This window comes from Odontomachus brunneus, unplaced genomic scaffold, assembly GCF_010583005.1.
Source record: "Odontomachus brunneus isolate Ranch 3 - 2012 unplaced genomic scaffold, Obru_v1 Obru_scaffold_016, whole genome shotgun sequence".
Classification (NCBI taxonomy): domain Eukaryota; kingdom Metazoa; phylum Arthropoda; class Insecta; order Hymenoptera; family Formicidae; genus Odontomachus; species Odontomachus brunneus.
This window is the reverse complement of record NW_022639466.1, coordinates 2,477,856-2,494,363: the sequence shown is the minus strand read 5'-3', so window position 1 is coordinate 2,494,363 and position 16,508 is coordinate 2,477,856. Positions and strand designations below refer to the sequence as shown.

The window sequence follows — 16,508 nt, the reverse complement described above, 5'->3', positions numbered from 1 at the left end:
AACTTTCTTATCTTATTTTAAACTGCCAATGGGCGCATTCAGTAGAAAAAGCGCTCAGTGAGCAATCAACGATTATTGGTTCTTGCTATTAGATCCCTAAATCTAGACCAATTACATTGACAAATTACTCAACTGTTGTGCAACTGTTGAGTAATTTGTCAATGTAATTGGTCTAGATTTAGGGATCTAATAGCAAGAACCAATAATCGTTGATTGCTCACTGAGCGCTTTTTCTACTGAATGCGCCCATTGGCAGTTTAAAATAAGATAAGAAAGTTGAATGTACATTATCGTCATGAGAATTATAAACTTAAAGGCCACAAAGTTTCCATCAACATCGAATAGCTCAGCGGAAATAATAACAATTTAAGAATAACAATATAACCCGCAACTATAAAAACACATTGGTCTTTGACAGCACGATATTATCTTAGTACAAATTACTGAAAGACGTCCTTCAGATGTCTAAAACAGTAGGACAAGTCTTTCCAATGTCTTTAAAATGTCTTTTAGGGATTCATACTGCGAATATCCTTTGTATCTCGCGCGCGGTCGCCGCGCACGAATATGACGTGTGGTCGATGAGAGGTATGCACGGAAGGCGTATAGACCGGCGACCTACGTCGGCCAACCTCGACCGACCTGACGTGAAGTGCCAAGGTAAAAGGGACAGTGCGCGTCGACGGGTTAAATTTAGGAGCCGACGCGGGAACCTCGACCTCTCGGCCGAGTCGTCCTTTGTAATCGCGAGTTTCCGTCTCTGTGCGCGGCAAGAGCGATGACGACCTCCGAGACGTCGCATGACATCAGCAAGCAACCGTCGGCTATCGTGCGCATCGCATATCATGTGCGTATAACGTTAACGACGATGACAGGGGATTCGTCCTCTAAGCGTTGCGCGCCGAAGCGTCGCGTTCGACACGTACTACGTCAGATTTTATATGGCGGGCTCTCAGTAAAAATATCACTGGCTTGCTCCGGCTTGGACACGCACTGTCGCGGAAGATCTTCACCCTGAGACGAGATCCTCCACGACATCGCGTGTACTTCGCACATGCCGAACATCATCCTTTTGCCATGCCATGTGTTGAATATGAGCCAATCGCGCGACTAGTCGCGCAAAATTCTGCGTACACGTCTGCCCAGGCAGACTTGCAGAATGCATATGCATGAGGAAATCGATCGATTGTGGTCCGTGCGTTAACTCTTCTGCGATGAATAACCACTGTAGCGGCTGCCCGCAAAATTGTTCCTGCACTGAGAAGAATACTTGTTGCAGAACAAATATTCATAATAACGTCAAAATCATACTAGATGACGAGAAAATGACGAAAAAACTCAATCTTATATCACAATTCGATAATTTTCTCGTCAGTTCGACATCATCAAGATTGTTCTAGTTAGATTACCTCAGATACACACTGAGAAAAAACACTTGAAAATTTAGTTATGGGATATAAAGTTTATTCGCAGAAATATACCACAAATAAATTTTCCAGTATTTTTCTTTCAGTATATACTGAGAGAAAAAATATTTAAAAAATCAATATTTATTCGATGAGTACTAACAATATATTTACTTAAACTAATATAAAAATTTTTTCGAATAAGAAAATATTTCCATAAAAACTTTGATTTTCATAAAATCAATTGTTTATTTTATTTAGATAAAAGGATTTAGATTTAAGTGTTTACGTTATTAGTGACTATCGGATAAATATTCCTTATTTACATATTTTTATTTCCAATGTTAAAATCAAAATTTTAACTACCTAGAAAAGCGAAAAAGAATTAGAAGAAGAGGACAATATATGAAATGGTCATAAATATCCTCGGCGCTGATTTATATTTATTTTCAGATTTCTTGTTACAAATTCAAAAGATCGTTGTCACATCATAACATACAATTGAAATACTAGAAGAGAGAAATCTTCAAAATCAATTTTCAATTATCTTCTCTGCAAAAATTCTCTCTACATCAAGTATCTGTTTTGGCATTATAAAGATCACTAGCTTGTGCAAAAAACATTACTATTTTATTATTATTTCTTTATTGAGTATTTATCATATAGTTCATACTAGTTAGTTTTGTCATACATTATAATTAAGGGATACTCTTAAAAGGCGAAGCGACAAATGATAGCTGACTTTATGCTCAACCAAGATACAAAAATAACAAATAAAGTAATCCGGCGCTTGAAGGGTTAAAATCAGGACCAAGTGACCACGTTAAGTGCGTGGAACTTCCTTTTTTCTCTTTTTTCTCCTTCCCTTCTCTCTCGAGTTTGCCGCGAATATCGAGCGAAGTCGTATTATGAGGCAGCGGCTTGCTGGTGTATAACTTGCGACCTTATTCTCGAAAAATATCGCATATGATATTCCTATGGAAAGCTGTAGTTTATGTTACATATATCATAACTTTTCATCAAAATATCGCACGTGATACTTTTCAAAAATACGGCCTCCTGTAGTGCGATTCTATAACTCATTATTGTAGTTAACGACAGTCTCGTCATTGTCTCACAGCTTTTCTACGGTTCGAAAAAGTTGCACAACGATAAAATGAAACTGTCGTTAACTGCAATAACGAGTTACAGAATCGCACCACAAAGGTCTTATTCTCGGAAAATATCGTATGCGATATTTTTATAGAAAGCTACAGTTCATGTTACGTATACTATAGCTTTCCAAATAACACAAATCTCTAAAAGACTTCTTAAAGAATTCTAAAAGTGGTCTGGAGGACTTGGAAAGTCTTTTGGAACTCTTTAAAAAGTCTTTTAGAGATTTGAGCTATATGGGTTTCTATCGAAATGACATATACACGATATTTTTCCAAAGTACGGCCCTTGTTTTTATTCACCTGTCATTCTGTTATTACTTTCCGCGCAGCAATTGAGTATTATGTGCGGCACATACGAGTCCCCCAGACCGACGGCTGACGCCGACACGAACACGCACGATGGTGTGCACATGGTGTGCACGCGACGTCTGATGGATCTGCCGTTGCTCGCCGCAGTGACTGCGGCCCTTCGCAACGCTTACGCGGTCACAAAGGGCTCGCATGAGGCGGTTGCGACGATATTCGGACACGCTGAGGACGGTGTGCGCGCCAGCCTGCAGTTCGCCAGCCCCGTCACCGACCGCGTCACCGACGCTTTGGAGACGCCGCTCAAAGCCGTGGATGATGCCGTCTGCGTCGGCCTGGACTACGTTGAAGAAAAGCTGCCCTCCGTGAAGCTGCCGGCCAGTCAGATCTACGCAAACGTGAGAGATTGCGTAAGGTAAATACACATGCAAAAACAACACATCGGCTAAGTTCCAATATTCACTGCCAAAAACTAGTTTGTGTCGCGCAAACTATAGATTATCAGCACTGTCGGTAATTTCCGAATGCAACCCTAATCGATAACGTATTATTAGCGGCGTATCATGCACATTAATAAAAAATCAATCATACAGATAGCACAGAGAATACAAAAAGAATTCAGTCATGTGTTGCCAATTCTGAGTTCATTTTTGGATCCTTCTTTTCTTCTTCTTAAAAACGGTCAATGGAAGCCTGAATAATTGCCCATACGCCAATAACCCAGCTAGCAGAAATTTTTGAAAGATATTTTGAAGACACTAAAGTAGAAGATATTTTGAAGACCTTGCACAATGCGAGGGAATAGCGATAGCGACAGAAATAACACAGGCAAAAAAAGTAGCGATAAGAACAGAAAAATCTAACATTCGGCAATGCATATGTCAATGCAGATCGGAACACGGAATAGCGATAAAATTTCCGACAAGTTGGAAATCTATGTCTATCGCCTTATAGTCTACCAATCACAGCGCTCGGATTTTTAATTCTGTTTATATACACTATATAGTTTTAATCTCTTTTCACGGCACACATACGATCAAGTTCAGTTTCGAATCAACTTGTCAACTAGTTTGATTAAAAAATGGATCATTTCAATTATTATAATAAAAATGACTTTCCGAATGATCAATATTGTCCAATACACAAGATACGTTTGATGGCAATAATGGCAACCAAGTGAGCGATAATATAAAATTCGGTGATGAACTTCTAATCGACCTTGTACGAAATGGTCTTTACTTATATGATAAAAAATGAAAGATTATAGGGACGTAAAACTGAAAGATGTTTGCATTATGCAGATAAGTGTCAATTCATCTTCCATTTTACCTAAATATAATTTGCGTAAAAATATAATATGCATAACAATGTATATATATGAAAACATTTCAGATATTTTCTTTGTAATATTTTAGTTCAAACACAATAAAACATACTTACTAAAATTTGCTAACGAAAATCTGAAAAAATACTTAAAGGCAATTTTGAACGTTTTGATATAATATTATAGTTTCTCTATCTATTAATATCTATCTATTAATAAACTTCACTATCTATTAATAAACTTTTGACGTTTTTAGATTACGTTTACCTAAACCAGATAAAAGAGCCGACTACAGTCTATATGTAGTTTGATTGCTTGGTTTTTATTTCTTTCGCGGCATTGTGCAACCGCAGGCGACAATTATATATCGCTTATTTCTATACTATTCCTATTGCTGTTCTTATCGTTGTTGCTTAGCATTGTATATAGGGCTTAAGGTCGGTATTCATAGTCGGATCTTATACTTAAGACCGTTTTAAGTTCATCTTCAGATACTTCGTAGCCAGTAAAATGACCCGGTTATTTTCTGAAGATGAACTTAAGACGATCTTAAATAAAAGATTTGATCATGAATACCGGCTTTAGACGCCGTTTAGAGGTTTCTGCTATTCGAATAACTTGTCTTGTGTACAATGGCTTAGTTTATAAATAAAATTTATTTGTATTTTTCTGCGGTAACTTGGTTCTACCTCCGTTAATTGTAAAGGTTATTCAACGCAATATGATAATGCTTTATCTTCTTCATTAACGTTATTCTTATTAATGTTGGACAGCTTTTTCTTAATGTTGGACTAGGTCTGGGTCCCACAGACTAGTTGCAGACTCAGGTCCTTATGCTGAATTTTCTTTTATCGATAAAAGTTCCTCTAAACATGGCTTATAAGCCTTCCTATTAGCTATAAACTTTTAGAGACACTTTTGTTGATAAAAGAGACTTGAAAATAATGGCCTTAAGTTCTGATTCACTGACAGTATTGAAAATATAATAAAGAATTCTTCAGTGAAAAGAATTCTTTTTGCATCCAAAAATAAACTCAGAATTGGTGACATATGACTGAATTCTTTTTGTATTCTCTGTGCTATCTGGATAATGATTGATTTTTTATTAATGTGCATGATACGCCGCTAATAATATCGACTAGGGTTGCATTCGGAAATTACTGACAGTGCTGATAATCTATAGTTTGCGCGACATAAACTAGACAAAGACTAGTTTTTGGCAGTGAATATTGGAACCGATGGGTTGTTTTTGCACGTGTATTTTTGCATTGTAGGAGTATTTTCTCGTCGGCACTAGAGACCCTCAGGCTTCTATTCAGCGGGCCGAAGAACCAAATAGAGGGATCGCCGGCCGTGAGTGAGGACGCACAAAAGGAGAGTCGCAGGGTGTCGAGTTGAATAGAGCGAGTGTAAGGAATAATTTGTACTTTAGCAAATTTTCATTTGTGCGAAATACACATATATTGCGAGATCGTTCATGACCCTTCGACGGCGGATTCCGCGCGACGGGTATTAGATAGCGAGGAGAACAGGTATCGAGAGTGTACCCGAGTGCCGCGCTGTAAAAAAAAATGTATACGATCACACGATGGTGTATCTGTCCCTGCGACTAGTGACAATTTGTTACATATAGACACAAACACACTTTCACTCTTGTCGCGGAATTAACGACGAACGAATGAGCCACCTTAGTAATAGCTTCGACGTTTGACAGCGAGACACATACTTCTGTACAATAACTGTTTAGTGTTGTTCCTGCAAATAAATCCTGCGTTTATGTTTTCCGACATTGCATTCGCAGCGTGTTCACAAATTAAGTGACACAAGCGAAGTCACAAGTTATTATGCTTCAATGGCAATCTAAATCGGTTTAGTAACAAATTTAAATGAACAACATGAGATCAACTATAATCTAACGATTAATTACTCATGTAATTTATTAACTTCTCTAAATAAGTAATAAACCAAATCTAAATAAATTATAGGAACCTTAATAAAACATTTTTATCAACTATAGTGTAACATAATTCGATATTAATATATAATTCATAAATTAATTCTTAAATTATATTAACAATTATATTAATAATTATATTTACAATTAATTTAATAATTTAAATCATTAATAATTAATAACTAATTTAATAATTTAATAACTAATTAATTATAATTATCGATTCTAGATAGCTACCAAAAGACGTCTGAAATAATAGAACGTTTTCTAGACACCTTTAAGATTTCTTTTAGAAGTTTCTGCTGCCTGAGATGTGTTTACCTGTCGATGTATAAACAATTACGACACAACTATTGGTAATTATAAAATGTCTAGAATTACTAAATCGATTTTAGGCTGCCACGTATACATTTTTTTGTCTCATATGCTTTATTTACAATCTATCCCAGGATAATAAGTACATTTTTTGGCTTGAGGACAGAGAGGAGATTACTCATTGGCTTACTTTATCTTCTGCATACTTTCTGCTTTTGATTTAATTATTTGTGAAATTATTTGTGTGTACATATAGAACGTATATGTAAGACATCAAATTCAAGACGCCGAGATCAAGCGCCGCGAAATTGCTAACTCGACTAGATGACAAAATAATCATATGATTTTATCTCGCCGAGATCATTGAAATATATTCGAAACGCACGCTGCCTCTTGAGGAGTGCGGGATGAGAGAGAAGTTCCTGTTTCTTCTCTTATTCTTATCTGATTCATAGTCCGATTTTATATTTAAGATCATCTTAAGTACTGTCTTAAGATGTCATGAACCAATCACAGAGCCGTATTCACATCTTAAGACATTACTTAAGACTGTCTTGAAATAAGATTTGATTATGAATACCGGCCATAGATATAGTCGAGAGTGGAGAAAATGCATGAAAAGAGACAAAGAGATCGAACTTGATAGCGCGAATAGAGAAAGTGGTCCTGATTCGTGTCCCCTAATTGAGAGGGAATCAGCTGAAAAGAATAACTTATGGTTGGGCACTATTTGTAAAGCAATAAGTTAGAGCGAGATAAAATACTTGTCTCTTACTGCGCCAGTTCGGTAGTGCAGCTAAAAAGCTAGAGTTGCACCACTGAACTGCAGTAAGAGTGAGACAAGTATATTTTATCTCACTCTAAAGCGGGATCTACAATAGAAATCATAGAGTACGTGTAGAAGTAAGTTTTACTGCGCAGGTTTAATTATACCATAAAATAGCTGCGCAATAAAAATTACATATATGCAAAAATTTCAAAAATATGGGCTTTGCACTGTTAAACTGGTGCAATAAGTTAAAGCGAGAAAAAATATACTTGTCTCACTCTAACTTATTGCACCAGTTCAGCAATGCAGGAACAGAAAACAGATCCCTTGAATCTCGACCACTGAAATATATATTAGGAGTGCTTTTCACTTAACACTCGCTCTAGCCAGTGATAGAAACTTTGATTCTCGAGCAGCACGCATCAGCACGGGAGGGAATACGCACACACTCACGCGACCGTGTCTGTGAGGCTCATGGACACGGTCGTGTGAGTGTGTGCGTATTCCCTTCCGTGCTGATGCGTACTGCTCGGGAATCAAAATTTCTATCACTTGCTCTAGCTGGAACGCGCGCTGCCTTTTGAATGTTGCGGGATGAGAGAGAGGTCCTTCTGCCTCCTGAGGACTGCGGAATGAGAGAGAGGGAGAATGTGAACATCCTCCCATGAAATAGGAGAGAAGGAGAACTCCATATAATAAAAGTGGCCCTGATTTGTATTCCCTAATTGAGAGAGAATTCGCTGAAAGAAATAACTTCTTATGGTTGAGCGCCATTTGTAAAGCAATAAATTAAACGGAGCCTACAATGGAAGTTGTAAAGTTGTATGTGTAGAAATTGACCAATCGCGATCGAGTATGAGAAGAATAATCGATCGTGAATGGTTAATTTCTATAACCTACAACTTTATGACTTCCATTGTAGGCTTCGCTTAACTTATTGCTTTACAAATAGTGCTCAACCATAAGAAGTTATTTCTTTCAGTGAATTCCCTCTCAATTAGGGAACACGATCAGGACTACTTTTATTATATAGAGTTCGATCTCCTTCTCTCTTCATGGGAAAATATTCACATTCTCCCTCTCTCTCATTCCGCAGCCCTCAGGAAGCAGAGGGACCTCTCTCTCATCCCACAGCACTCAAGAGGCAGCGTGTGTTCCAGCTAAAGCGAGCGCACCTCTAATATATATTCAATGGTCGAGATTCAAGGGGTCTGTTTTCTGTTCCTGCACTGCTGAACTGGTGCAATAAATTAGAGTGAGACAAGTATATTTTTTCTCGCTCTAATCTATTGTACCAGTAGTACAGAGGCTATATTTTTGAAATTTTTGCGTACACGTAATTTTCATTGCGCAGCTATTTTATGGTATGATTAAACTTGCGCAGTAAAACTTACGTATATGCAACTATTTATTTCAAGAACAAGGGCCTAGGAACGAAAAACAAACCTAAGAATCGTGAGGCGCTGCAGTTCGAGTGTATCGACGTGGTCATTCGATATATCGCGCAGATCCGCCATTTTGTTATTATGCACGAGATTACCGCCAATTTATCAGGTAATAGCGTCAGTTCGGCGTGGAAAGTGATAGAATAGTGTACTACGTAGTGACACATTCACGTGCAAGGATCCTCGTGAGAGGTTCGAGAGTGTCTGTGTCCCATAGAGCTTGGTCTCTCGTGATTACGTCATCACGCGTCGCTATGTCCCGCTATTGTTTCCTATGCGCAAGCGACGAGGGTGTCTTCTTAGAAGTCACGTCGGAAAGTGTTCGGGCGGCGTTCAGCGGTCAGATCGAGGCGTGCTTATCAAAGAAGGTAAAAAGTCATTAGAGCTTTCCCAGGGAAATCATCGTTTTGTCACTGAGAGCCGGCGATAATCTGCGTATGCTGCTAGCTGCACTTTCTGTAATCGAAGGTGTACACGTTGGCTTCGAAGAAGACTTCTAATTTCGTTTTTTGATGTTATTCTCATTTCCTTTTGTTCGTTCCTTCGTTGCAACGTATACTATATATTCCCCAAACTCGAGAAATAGGTATATTTGTTGGTGCGTTTACGTTTGGTCCCAGGTAATTTAGGTTAGGTTGGTTCACGGTTGAATCAGTACTTCAGCTCTCGAGACTAAACGACTCAGACAATTATATTAGTCGTATTTCATTCCATGTCATGACGACAATGCAAGTTGCGTTTTATTTGTCGTGCTATTTTGAAATACGCACCATTGTTTGAGTGTGCGATCACACACGAATGCATGTTTACCAACGTACCATCTATTCTCTGTCAGAGGCATAGTTACACTAGTGTATGTAAGGATACAGTATCGCCGATAAATATCGCAAACGCAAAAGAAGGGAAAACTGTTCTACGAGTGATGAGTGATTTAGATCTCGATTTGGCTCGATTTTTTATCATGACCGAGTGAAACCAAACTCAAAACGACATGAATTTCCATTTTGGTGAATTTCGCGCGCGTATAACGAGTGAGTAGAATATATGTTTCTTAGTGCGCGATGTACGTGCCATATTTTGATAAGGTTATCGAAATCTGATGATTGAAGTGCGTTGCGAATTCACAAATGCGCTCGATCGAATTATTTTTATTTCCCTGGCTTTTCCCTCCGTTTCTTCTCCATTTTGTAATTGTCCAAAATGTACGAGATCGATATCTACATTTTGTCTATTCACGAAAGTCAATAAAATGTAACTTAACACACTTTGCTCTTTATTCTTTATATATAATTACGCTATTGCTGCTTTTCTGCGATAATACATTTCAAATAATAATGTAGTAATAATAATTTTCGAAAATAATGTTTTTGAGGTTATCACTTGTTCTTTTACTCTAGGTCAATCAAACCATTGAGTTGTCCAACAAAATATGCTATAAGTGTGCATATGAATTAGATCAGTGTTCCAAGTTTCTACAGAAGAGCCAGAAGTCGCAAGATTCCTTGAGAATTCCAAAAGCCACATTAGTACCGTACTGCTCTTTGTGCTGCGAGCCTGTAGAAAGTGGTCATATCTTTGATATCACTGAGGACAACCGTTCAATATTTAGTCCTTTGCAGAAAATTCGCAAGATCTTTACTGAGGATGTAAGTTGCAGTCTGGATAAGCTGTTCTTTATAGCTGCATTTTCTGAACTGTCTTGTGATCTTTCATTTTTCTTTCCTTCCCTGCCAAGTATCGTGTACATATATTTTATTTCTCAAGTATAAGTGGTGCAACTTAATGCAGTTCTAGAAAACACACTCTATTTGTTTTATATACAGATAAATGTGTATGTTAAAATTATTCTGTTTATTTATTTAGCTCTCCAAAAAGGTCAGCCATTTTAAACTAGTGTGTCTGGTGTGTCGATATAATTTGGATGTTTTGTACGATCTGAAGAAGTTACACGAGCAAACAGTCAACAATCTAGAAAATTTGATCAACAAAGAGTTGGATTATTCAAGTTTCCCAAAGGTAATAATTGCAAAATACAGTCTCATTTTTTGTTATTTTTTTATTGTTATATCTATTGATATTTCATTTACGGTTGTATATTGTAAACACACACTTTTTTTAAATTGCAGGTATATACAGATGTTGTGAATCGCAAAACGACCATCACCACGTTCCCAGACACCACGTTGTATGAACTAGTAAGCTCCGGCAACGAAAGCGACGACGAGATGGCACGTGGCAAATCGCGCGGTAAATTGCGCGGCAAACCGCGCAAAAACTCTGTAAAAAAGAGCAACACGACGAAGTCGCAGAACAATGCCAAACTGAAGAGGCGAAGTTGCGACCAGTGCAACAACGTTGTCGAGAATGGCATGGATATGTACCGATTGTATCACACGGGCCAGACGGTATGCAGAAACTGTTGGATAACGACCGATCCGAACAAGGGAAGATCGAGGAGAAATTCGAATAACAGATCAATGGAGACGAAATTGTGCACCGTTTATCTGAAGGATGTGCTGAACGTGGGATCGCACAACAATGACAATACGCACAAGGAGATCAAGAGTGACAAAGAGAAGGACAAGGATGACGAATTGAATATTTCATCAGACCAGAGTTCACAAAATGAAGACAAAAATAGTCCGAAGATGTTGCTGCGCGAGAGGAAACCGACTGCGAACGGCAGCTCAAGACGAGGTGGTAGAAAACGGCGAATTAATTCTGCGAAGAGTGATGCGGAGAGCATGCCGTTCAAACGACAGAAAGCATCTGTGATCGTGCACAAGAAATCTACGAAGGCGTTGTCTGATCTGGATCAGCCGTCTACTAGTTTTGAAAGGCAACAGGGACGTAAGAGAAAAGATATAAGCGACAAAGATTGGAGCACAGACTCGGAACATTCTCAAAAGACGTCGGTCACGAGGAACAAAACGAAGCGCAGCTTGAGACGGACTAATCACTTAATGCGAGTTTCATCAGCCTCCGAAGAGGACGATGCGTACAAAACAGTCGCCAAGAGACAGAAACCTGTTATCATGGAAGCCAAGAATGTCGGCTCAGAATCTAACGACGAGTCGTCTAACGAGGCTAGCAGTAAAAGCTCGAAGAAAAAGGCGAAAGTTATCGCATCGATGACGTTGACTCGCAGCAGAACAAGATCGTCGTCTATTTCTAGCAAGGAAATGACGCCGCCCCCGGAGTTCAAGAGCCCGAAGATCATAGCATCGCAGGAATATCCATGCGACAAATGTGATAAGAAATTCAATACGAAGTTGACACAAGCGCAGCACAAGCTCACGCACGGCAAGCAGCTTACGCTTAATCTAGAGAGAATTAGCATCCCTAGTATAGAGGAGGAACAAGAATCAAAAGTTGACGTGCAAGAGAACAGGACTGACACCGAGGAAGCAAAGGCGAGCACTAGCGGAACTGAGCTCGTCGACAGAAACTCGACCGATCTATCTGAGGAGATCGTTATTAATGTCGGCGACGAGAAACAACAGCAGAAAGACGATCAGATGGAAAAACCGAAGGCGAAGGAGAATGAATCGCACCAAGAAGACGAGTCTTTGAAAATCCAAGTCGACGAAGAGGCGATTGCGAAAGAACCGCCACAATGCGGTGATTCGACGACTGTGTTTGATGAAACGGCAACCGAGGTGGCGGATGATATGAACGAAGATACGGTATTGATAGACGAGGGTGACACGACGGAGGACCAAGATGATTATGCACGGAAAGATAACGTTACCGTTGTCGAGAATCTTAAGATGTCTGATGGTGAGAAAGAAGACGAAGACACGACGATAGAAGATGACACGAAGAAGACATCCGCCGCGGAAAGAGAGACAGAGTGTAACAAGGACCTTGACGACGAAATAAAGCTCGATAACGAGAAAACTGAATCCTCAATCTCACCAACTGCTAAAAATAATAAGGATAATACTGTCGAACATAATAATGATTATGACAAGAACCTCGAGAATAATTTAGAAAACAATCACAAAGATGACAAGAACGCGAGAACGAAGGATGCAGATGTAACATTGTCGGTAGATTTAACGAACGATTCTCAAGAGGAAGATCCGAAGGAATCGGAAGAGAAGATATTCACGGCAGATAGCGAGACATTAGAAATATTGGATGACAAAGAGAACTCGGTGATTGATTATCCGAAAAAACAGCACAAAGAGATCGACAAAAAAGACGAGGAGGTTACGGATGTTGATAAATACGACGATAGCACAGATAGTACCATTAAGCCAAATCTTTTGAATTGTGAAATATTGGATGAGCTGGAAAATAAAGATGTAGAAGAACAGGAGGAGGAGGATGACGACGTAATGATGGTTAATGTTGCAGATAGTAACGACGTAACTGTCGTACAATCCAAAGAAGTCACAGAGGAAACAGTCGCGACAAATGATTTGTTGACGGAGGAAGCAACACCAACGGAAGACGTGAACGATCTCGAGCAGTTGATGGGGAACAATGAGTGTGAGTTGCGGGATAAGAGGGAGAAATACGAAAACTCACTCATCACCTCTACGGATACAGCTACTAAGATAATGGAGGAAGTGTTTGATCTTGCAGCCGTTGAAGTGCAGAAACGAAAAGACGGTAACGGTATTAGGATGAACTCAGACGAAGATATCGAGATGGAAACTTTAGAGAATATATCGCGCGAGATACGTAACAGCGCCGATATACCACCTCTGGATGCGGGCATGGCGATAAATAACGTGAACAACATCACGGCGTCAAATTAATTTTGTCATGCTGTGTGATTTCATTGCATACATCTCTTTTTTGCGAAGCAAGTACTCACCTACCGTGCTTGTGCAATGCATATCTGTTACAGTCGTGGGGCTGTTATATGACGGTTTAAGAAAGTAATTCAAAACAAAGAATTAGCGAGTATTTACAAGATACGTTTTGTCGAGGATGCTTTCTTCGAATAAAGCTTCTGGATATTTGTGAAGATGTTTTACACTTCGATACTGTCTTCTTTTTTCCCTGCTTTTTATTTTATTTACCATTAATTGCGTGACATAGTTGCGGACCTTCGTTACATTGAATTTCAGTACATTGAATTTTATTGATTAGAAATAATTTAATAACTATTAAGTGCGTATTGTTAAAGTATATCAATAACTTGTATACTCATAACTCACGTAAAGCTCGACGTGTGCAATGAGATTTCAGTGTTACACATAAAGACAAGTTGTACTTGTATCATACATAATATACTGAAATATTTATATAAATATATGTACACAGATTTTGAAGAATTTACATATGTTTTGTCAAAAATCCATACAACACATTTCTTTCGTTCTATAATAATCAACTTTGTGTAATGATCAATTTTCATCAACTACGTTTTAGCTTAGAAATTAATAGAATTACAAGAGATGGAAGCATGAAAAAAAAAACAATTTTAACATAAGAAACGAATTTAAAATATATTATTAATAAAATGTATATTTTATATATATTCGTTAATATATTAAAAAATTATTAATGTTAATATATAATATACATATTATTAATAATCTAATCGTATTTTGTAGTTGTTACGCAGGCTTGAATATGTCCTGTGCAGGTGAATGTATGTTCTGCGCAGATTTAGACTAATGAAATGTCATAATTTTTTAAGAAATATGTAAATATTTACGTATAAATAATAAATACATATTCTTTACAACATTCTTTTGTTTTGCTCATAATTCATTGTTCGACTTTTAAGTTGAACAATGAATTGTCTGTGTAGTATGTCATTACTTCACAGTCAAAGGCACCAAATTATTAAATGTAATTTTATCGTAAGTCTTATCGTATGATAGAAAACGTGCGAATGCGTAGTTTTATTATTATGTTATTAATGCATAAAAATAAGTATGTGTCACGAACATAGAGACTTTATAAACTTACAAAAAGAAGTATGTGTACAAATTATTAAGATATAATGTATTATTATAATATTCAGTGCGTAATTTTGTAAAGTTTCCCCCTTTCTCTCTTTCTCGCTCTTTCTCTCTCTGTCTCTCTTCGTTTCTTTTCGTCTCTCTTCGTCTTCCTCCGTCTCTTTCTCTTCCCCCACCTCTCCTGCAACATATATTCTAAATATTTTACATCTATATTGTAACACCATATCCGATTTAAACAATAAACAAACGATACGTTAACTTGCTTTCAACTATGCTAGCTGGGAAATATATGAAAAAGTATACTTGTTGCTAGATATCGTTGGTATTGGACTAAGATTTCGTCGGGTTTCTGTCAAATCTAATCACTGATGATACTTTTCATGATATCCGCGAGGGTAACGATAGTTTGTGACAAAGACACATTTTGTCGATATTTTCGCCATCGAGTTATTCGGAATTTCCTGAAAGGAGAAAATTGTTTTACGCTTATTTCCCAGTAAATGCCAACTATCGGTAAAATATAATCAATGTTTTAATTTCCTACTCAACAATCTAAATGCAATATAACACGAGCGTTATGTAAGGGTGAAATTACTTGCAGAATAAAAGAACTGCGGGCGAACAAAATAGGGCGAATCAACAAATAGCCAGCATCTCCATGACGAGATATCTCGAAACGGCTATATACGTTATTACCATTGTATAAACTAAGGTGTGATGCAACTACCCTAACAGCACAGATATCCAGAAGACGTCCAGAGTACGTCCTGAGGACGTACCGGGGACGTTTCTACGTCCTCAGGACATCTCTGAGACATCCCCAGGAAATCTTATGCTGTATGGGTGTGCTGCTCACAACTAAACATTTCTGGTTATGCGCACTATCTTTTTTTCCCGTGTAACATTACATCATATGTTATAATTTTCCATTCGACAATGTAACTGTTAGGGTGAAATTAAATTCAGAGTAAGGGTGAAATTACATGGTGAGTAAAAGAGCTGTAGAATAGAGAGTGCGTCATAGGACCAACTAATCAGCACATAAAATTTAGCGTGATAGAAAAGAGAGGCATAGTGTTGATTGGTTGCTTCTATGACGCACTCTCTATTCTACAGCTCTTACTCACTATGTAATTTCATCCTTACTCTGAATTTAATTTCACCCTAATAGTTACATTGTCGAATTATACAATGGTAATTAGTTACTTAGTTTATACAATGGTAATAACGTATATAGCCGTTTCGAGATATCTCGTCGTGGAGATGCTGGCTATTTGTTGATTCGCCCTATTTTGTTCACTATTGAGATACAAACGAAACTAAGGGTGATACAAACAGATACAAATGAAGGACAAAAGTAGTCGCAGTTTTTTTTTGTTAATGTCGGGTGCCAAGTGCATATAGGTGTTTTCTTCGTGTACTATTAATTGGTATTTGCTGGGTTGCAATGTGTCATCCCGACACAGTAATTAAAATAAACTGAAGTTAAGGCTCCTGGCCTCTCACATTGTCTATCTCTTGTTGATAACGTCAGAAGCGAGAAAATGTGATGCTAAAAATTCTTGTGACACGTTAAAATAAAAATATATATCCATAAAGTAACACTTGCAATCGATTAAACAAATTTCTAAGATATTCCGTGCATTCCTCTTTTGCTCTAATAATCAATAATTTGTCGTAAATTAACGTGACATACAATTTATCTTCTTAATCTATTTCTTCGCCTATTTTTATTCAGGTTAATAGAATTAAATTATTCAGGTTAATAGAAAAAATATGACAATTCTTCCATTTTGCGTTCACAATGAACACTTTATGATCTCTGTCTTTCTTGCGAGATAATCAATCAATATTAGAAGAGGTAATCAAAAGAAATCACGCACTTTCGACGCGATACGTTCA

The 16,508-nt window shown here is 37.8% G+C and overlaps 3 protein-coding genes across 4 annotated transcripts in view; 2 read left to right on the top strand and 1 right to left on the bottom strand.

The window, feature by feature from the left end:
* Positions 1-537: 537 nt before the first annotated feature.
* LOC116841561 (perilipin-1-like) lies at positions 538-5,980 on the top strand. 2 transcript variants are annotated; one of them, XM_032809633.1, is made up of 3 exons: positions 538-847; positions 2,893-3,284; positions 5,468-5,980. In XM_032809633.1, exons 1-3 carry the CDS (start codon positions 779-781, stop codon positions 5,589-5,591), a joined length of 585 nt encoding a protein of 194 aa, XP_032665524.1. In that variant the 5' UTR covers positions 538-778; the 3' UTR covers positions 5,592-5,980. The 2 variants fall into 2 exon arrangements, with proteins under 2 accessions (XP_032665524.1, XP_032665525.1); XM_032809634.1 differs by having other exon boundaries at positions 552-660.
* A 2,811-nt stretch (positions 5,981-8,791) lies between these two features.
* On the top strand, positions 8,792-14,385 carry LOC116841511 (MATH and LRR domain-containing protein PFE0570w-like). The gene is made up of 4 exons (XM_032809545.1): positions 8,792-9,044; positions 10,074-10,322; positions 10,540-10,692; positions 10,803-14,385. Exons 1-4 carry the CDS (start codon positions 8,931-8,933, stop codon positions 13,443-13,445), a joined length of 3,159 nt encoding a protein of 1,052 aa, XP_032665436.1. The 5' UTR covers positions 8,792-8,930; the 3' UTR covers positions 13,446-14,385.
* LOC116841535 overlaps positions 13,910-16,508 on the bottom strand; it is a 9,149-nt gene continuing 6,550 nt past the window's right edge. Inside the window, exon 11 of the mRNA XM_032809587.1 lies at positions 13,910-15,067. The gene's annotated coding sequence lies outside the window, so the exon portion shown is untranslated. The remainder of the gene's footprint in view (positions 15,068-16,508) is intronic.

What these genes read in the sequence shown, in the direction of transcription:
- LOC116841561 (XM_032809633.1), top strand. Translation starts at nt 779, where the DNA reads ATGACGACCTCCGAGACGTCGCATGACATCAGCAAGCAACCGTCGGCT. An exon ending in TCGTGCGCATCGCATATCAT is followed by an intron (nt 848 to 2,892) that starts GTGCGTATAACG and finishes CTTTCCGCGCAG; the next exon opens with CAATTGAGTATTATGTGCGG. An exon ending in AACGTGAGAGATTGCGTAAG is followed by an intron (nt 3,285 to 5,467) that starts GTAAATACACAT and finishes TTTGCATTGTAG; the next exon opens with GAGTATTTTCTCGTCGGCAC.
- LOC116841511 (XM_032809545.1), top strand. Translation starts at nt 8,931, where the DNA reads ATGTCCCGCTATTGTTTCCTATGCGCAAGCGACGAGGGTGTCTTCTTA. An exon ending in AGGCGTGCTTATCAAAGAAG is followed by an intron (nt 9,045 to 10,073) that starts GTAAAAAGTCAT and finishes CTTTTACTCTAG; the next exon opens with GTCAATCAAACCATTGAGTT. An exon ending in ATTATTCAAGTTTCCCAAAG is followed by an intron (nt 10,693 to 10,802) that starts GTAATAATTGCA and finishes TTTAAATTGCAG; the next exon opens with GTATATACAGATGTTGTGAA.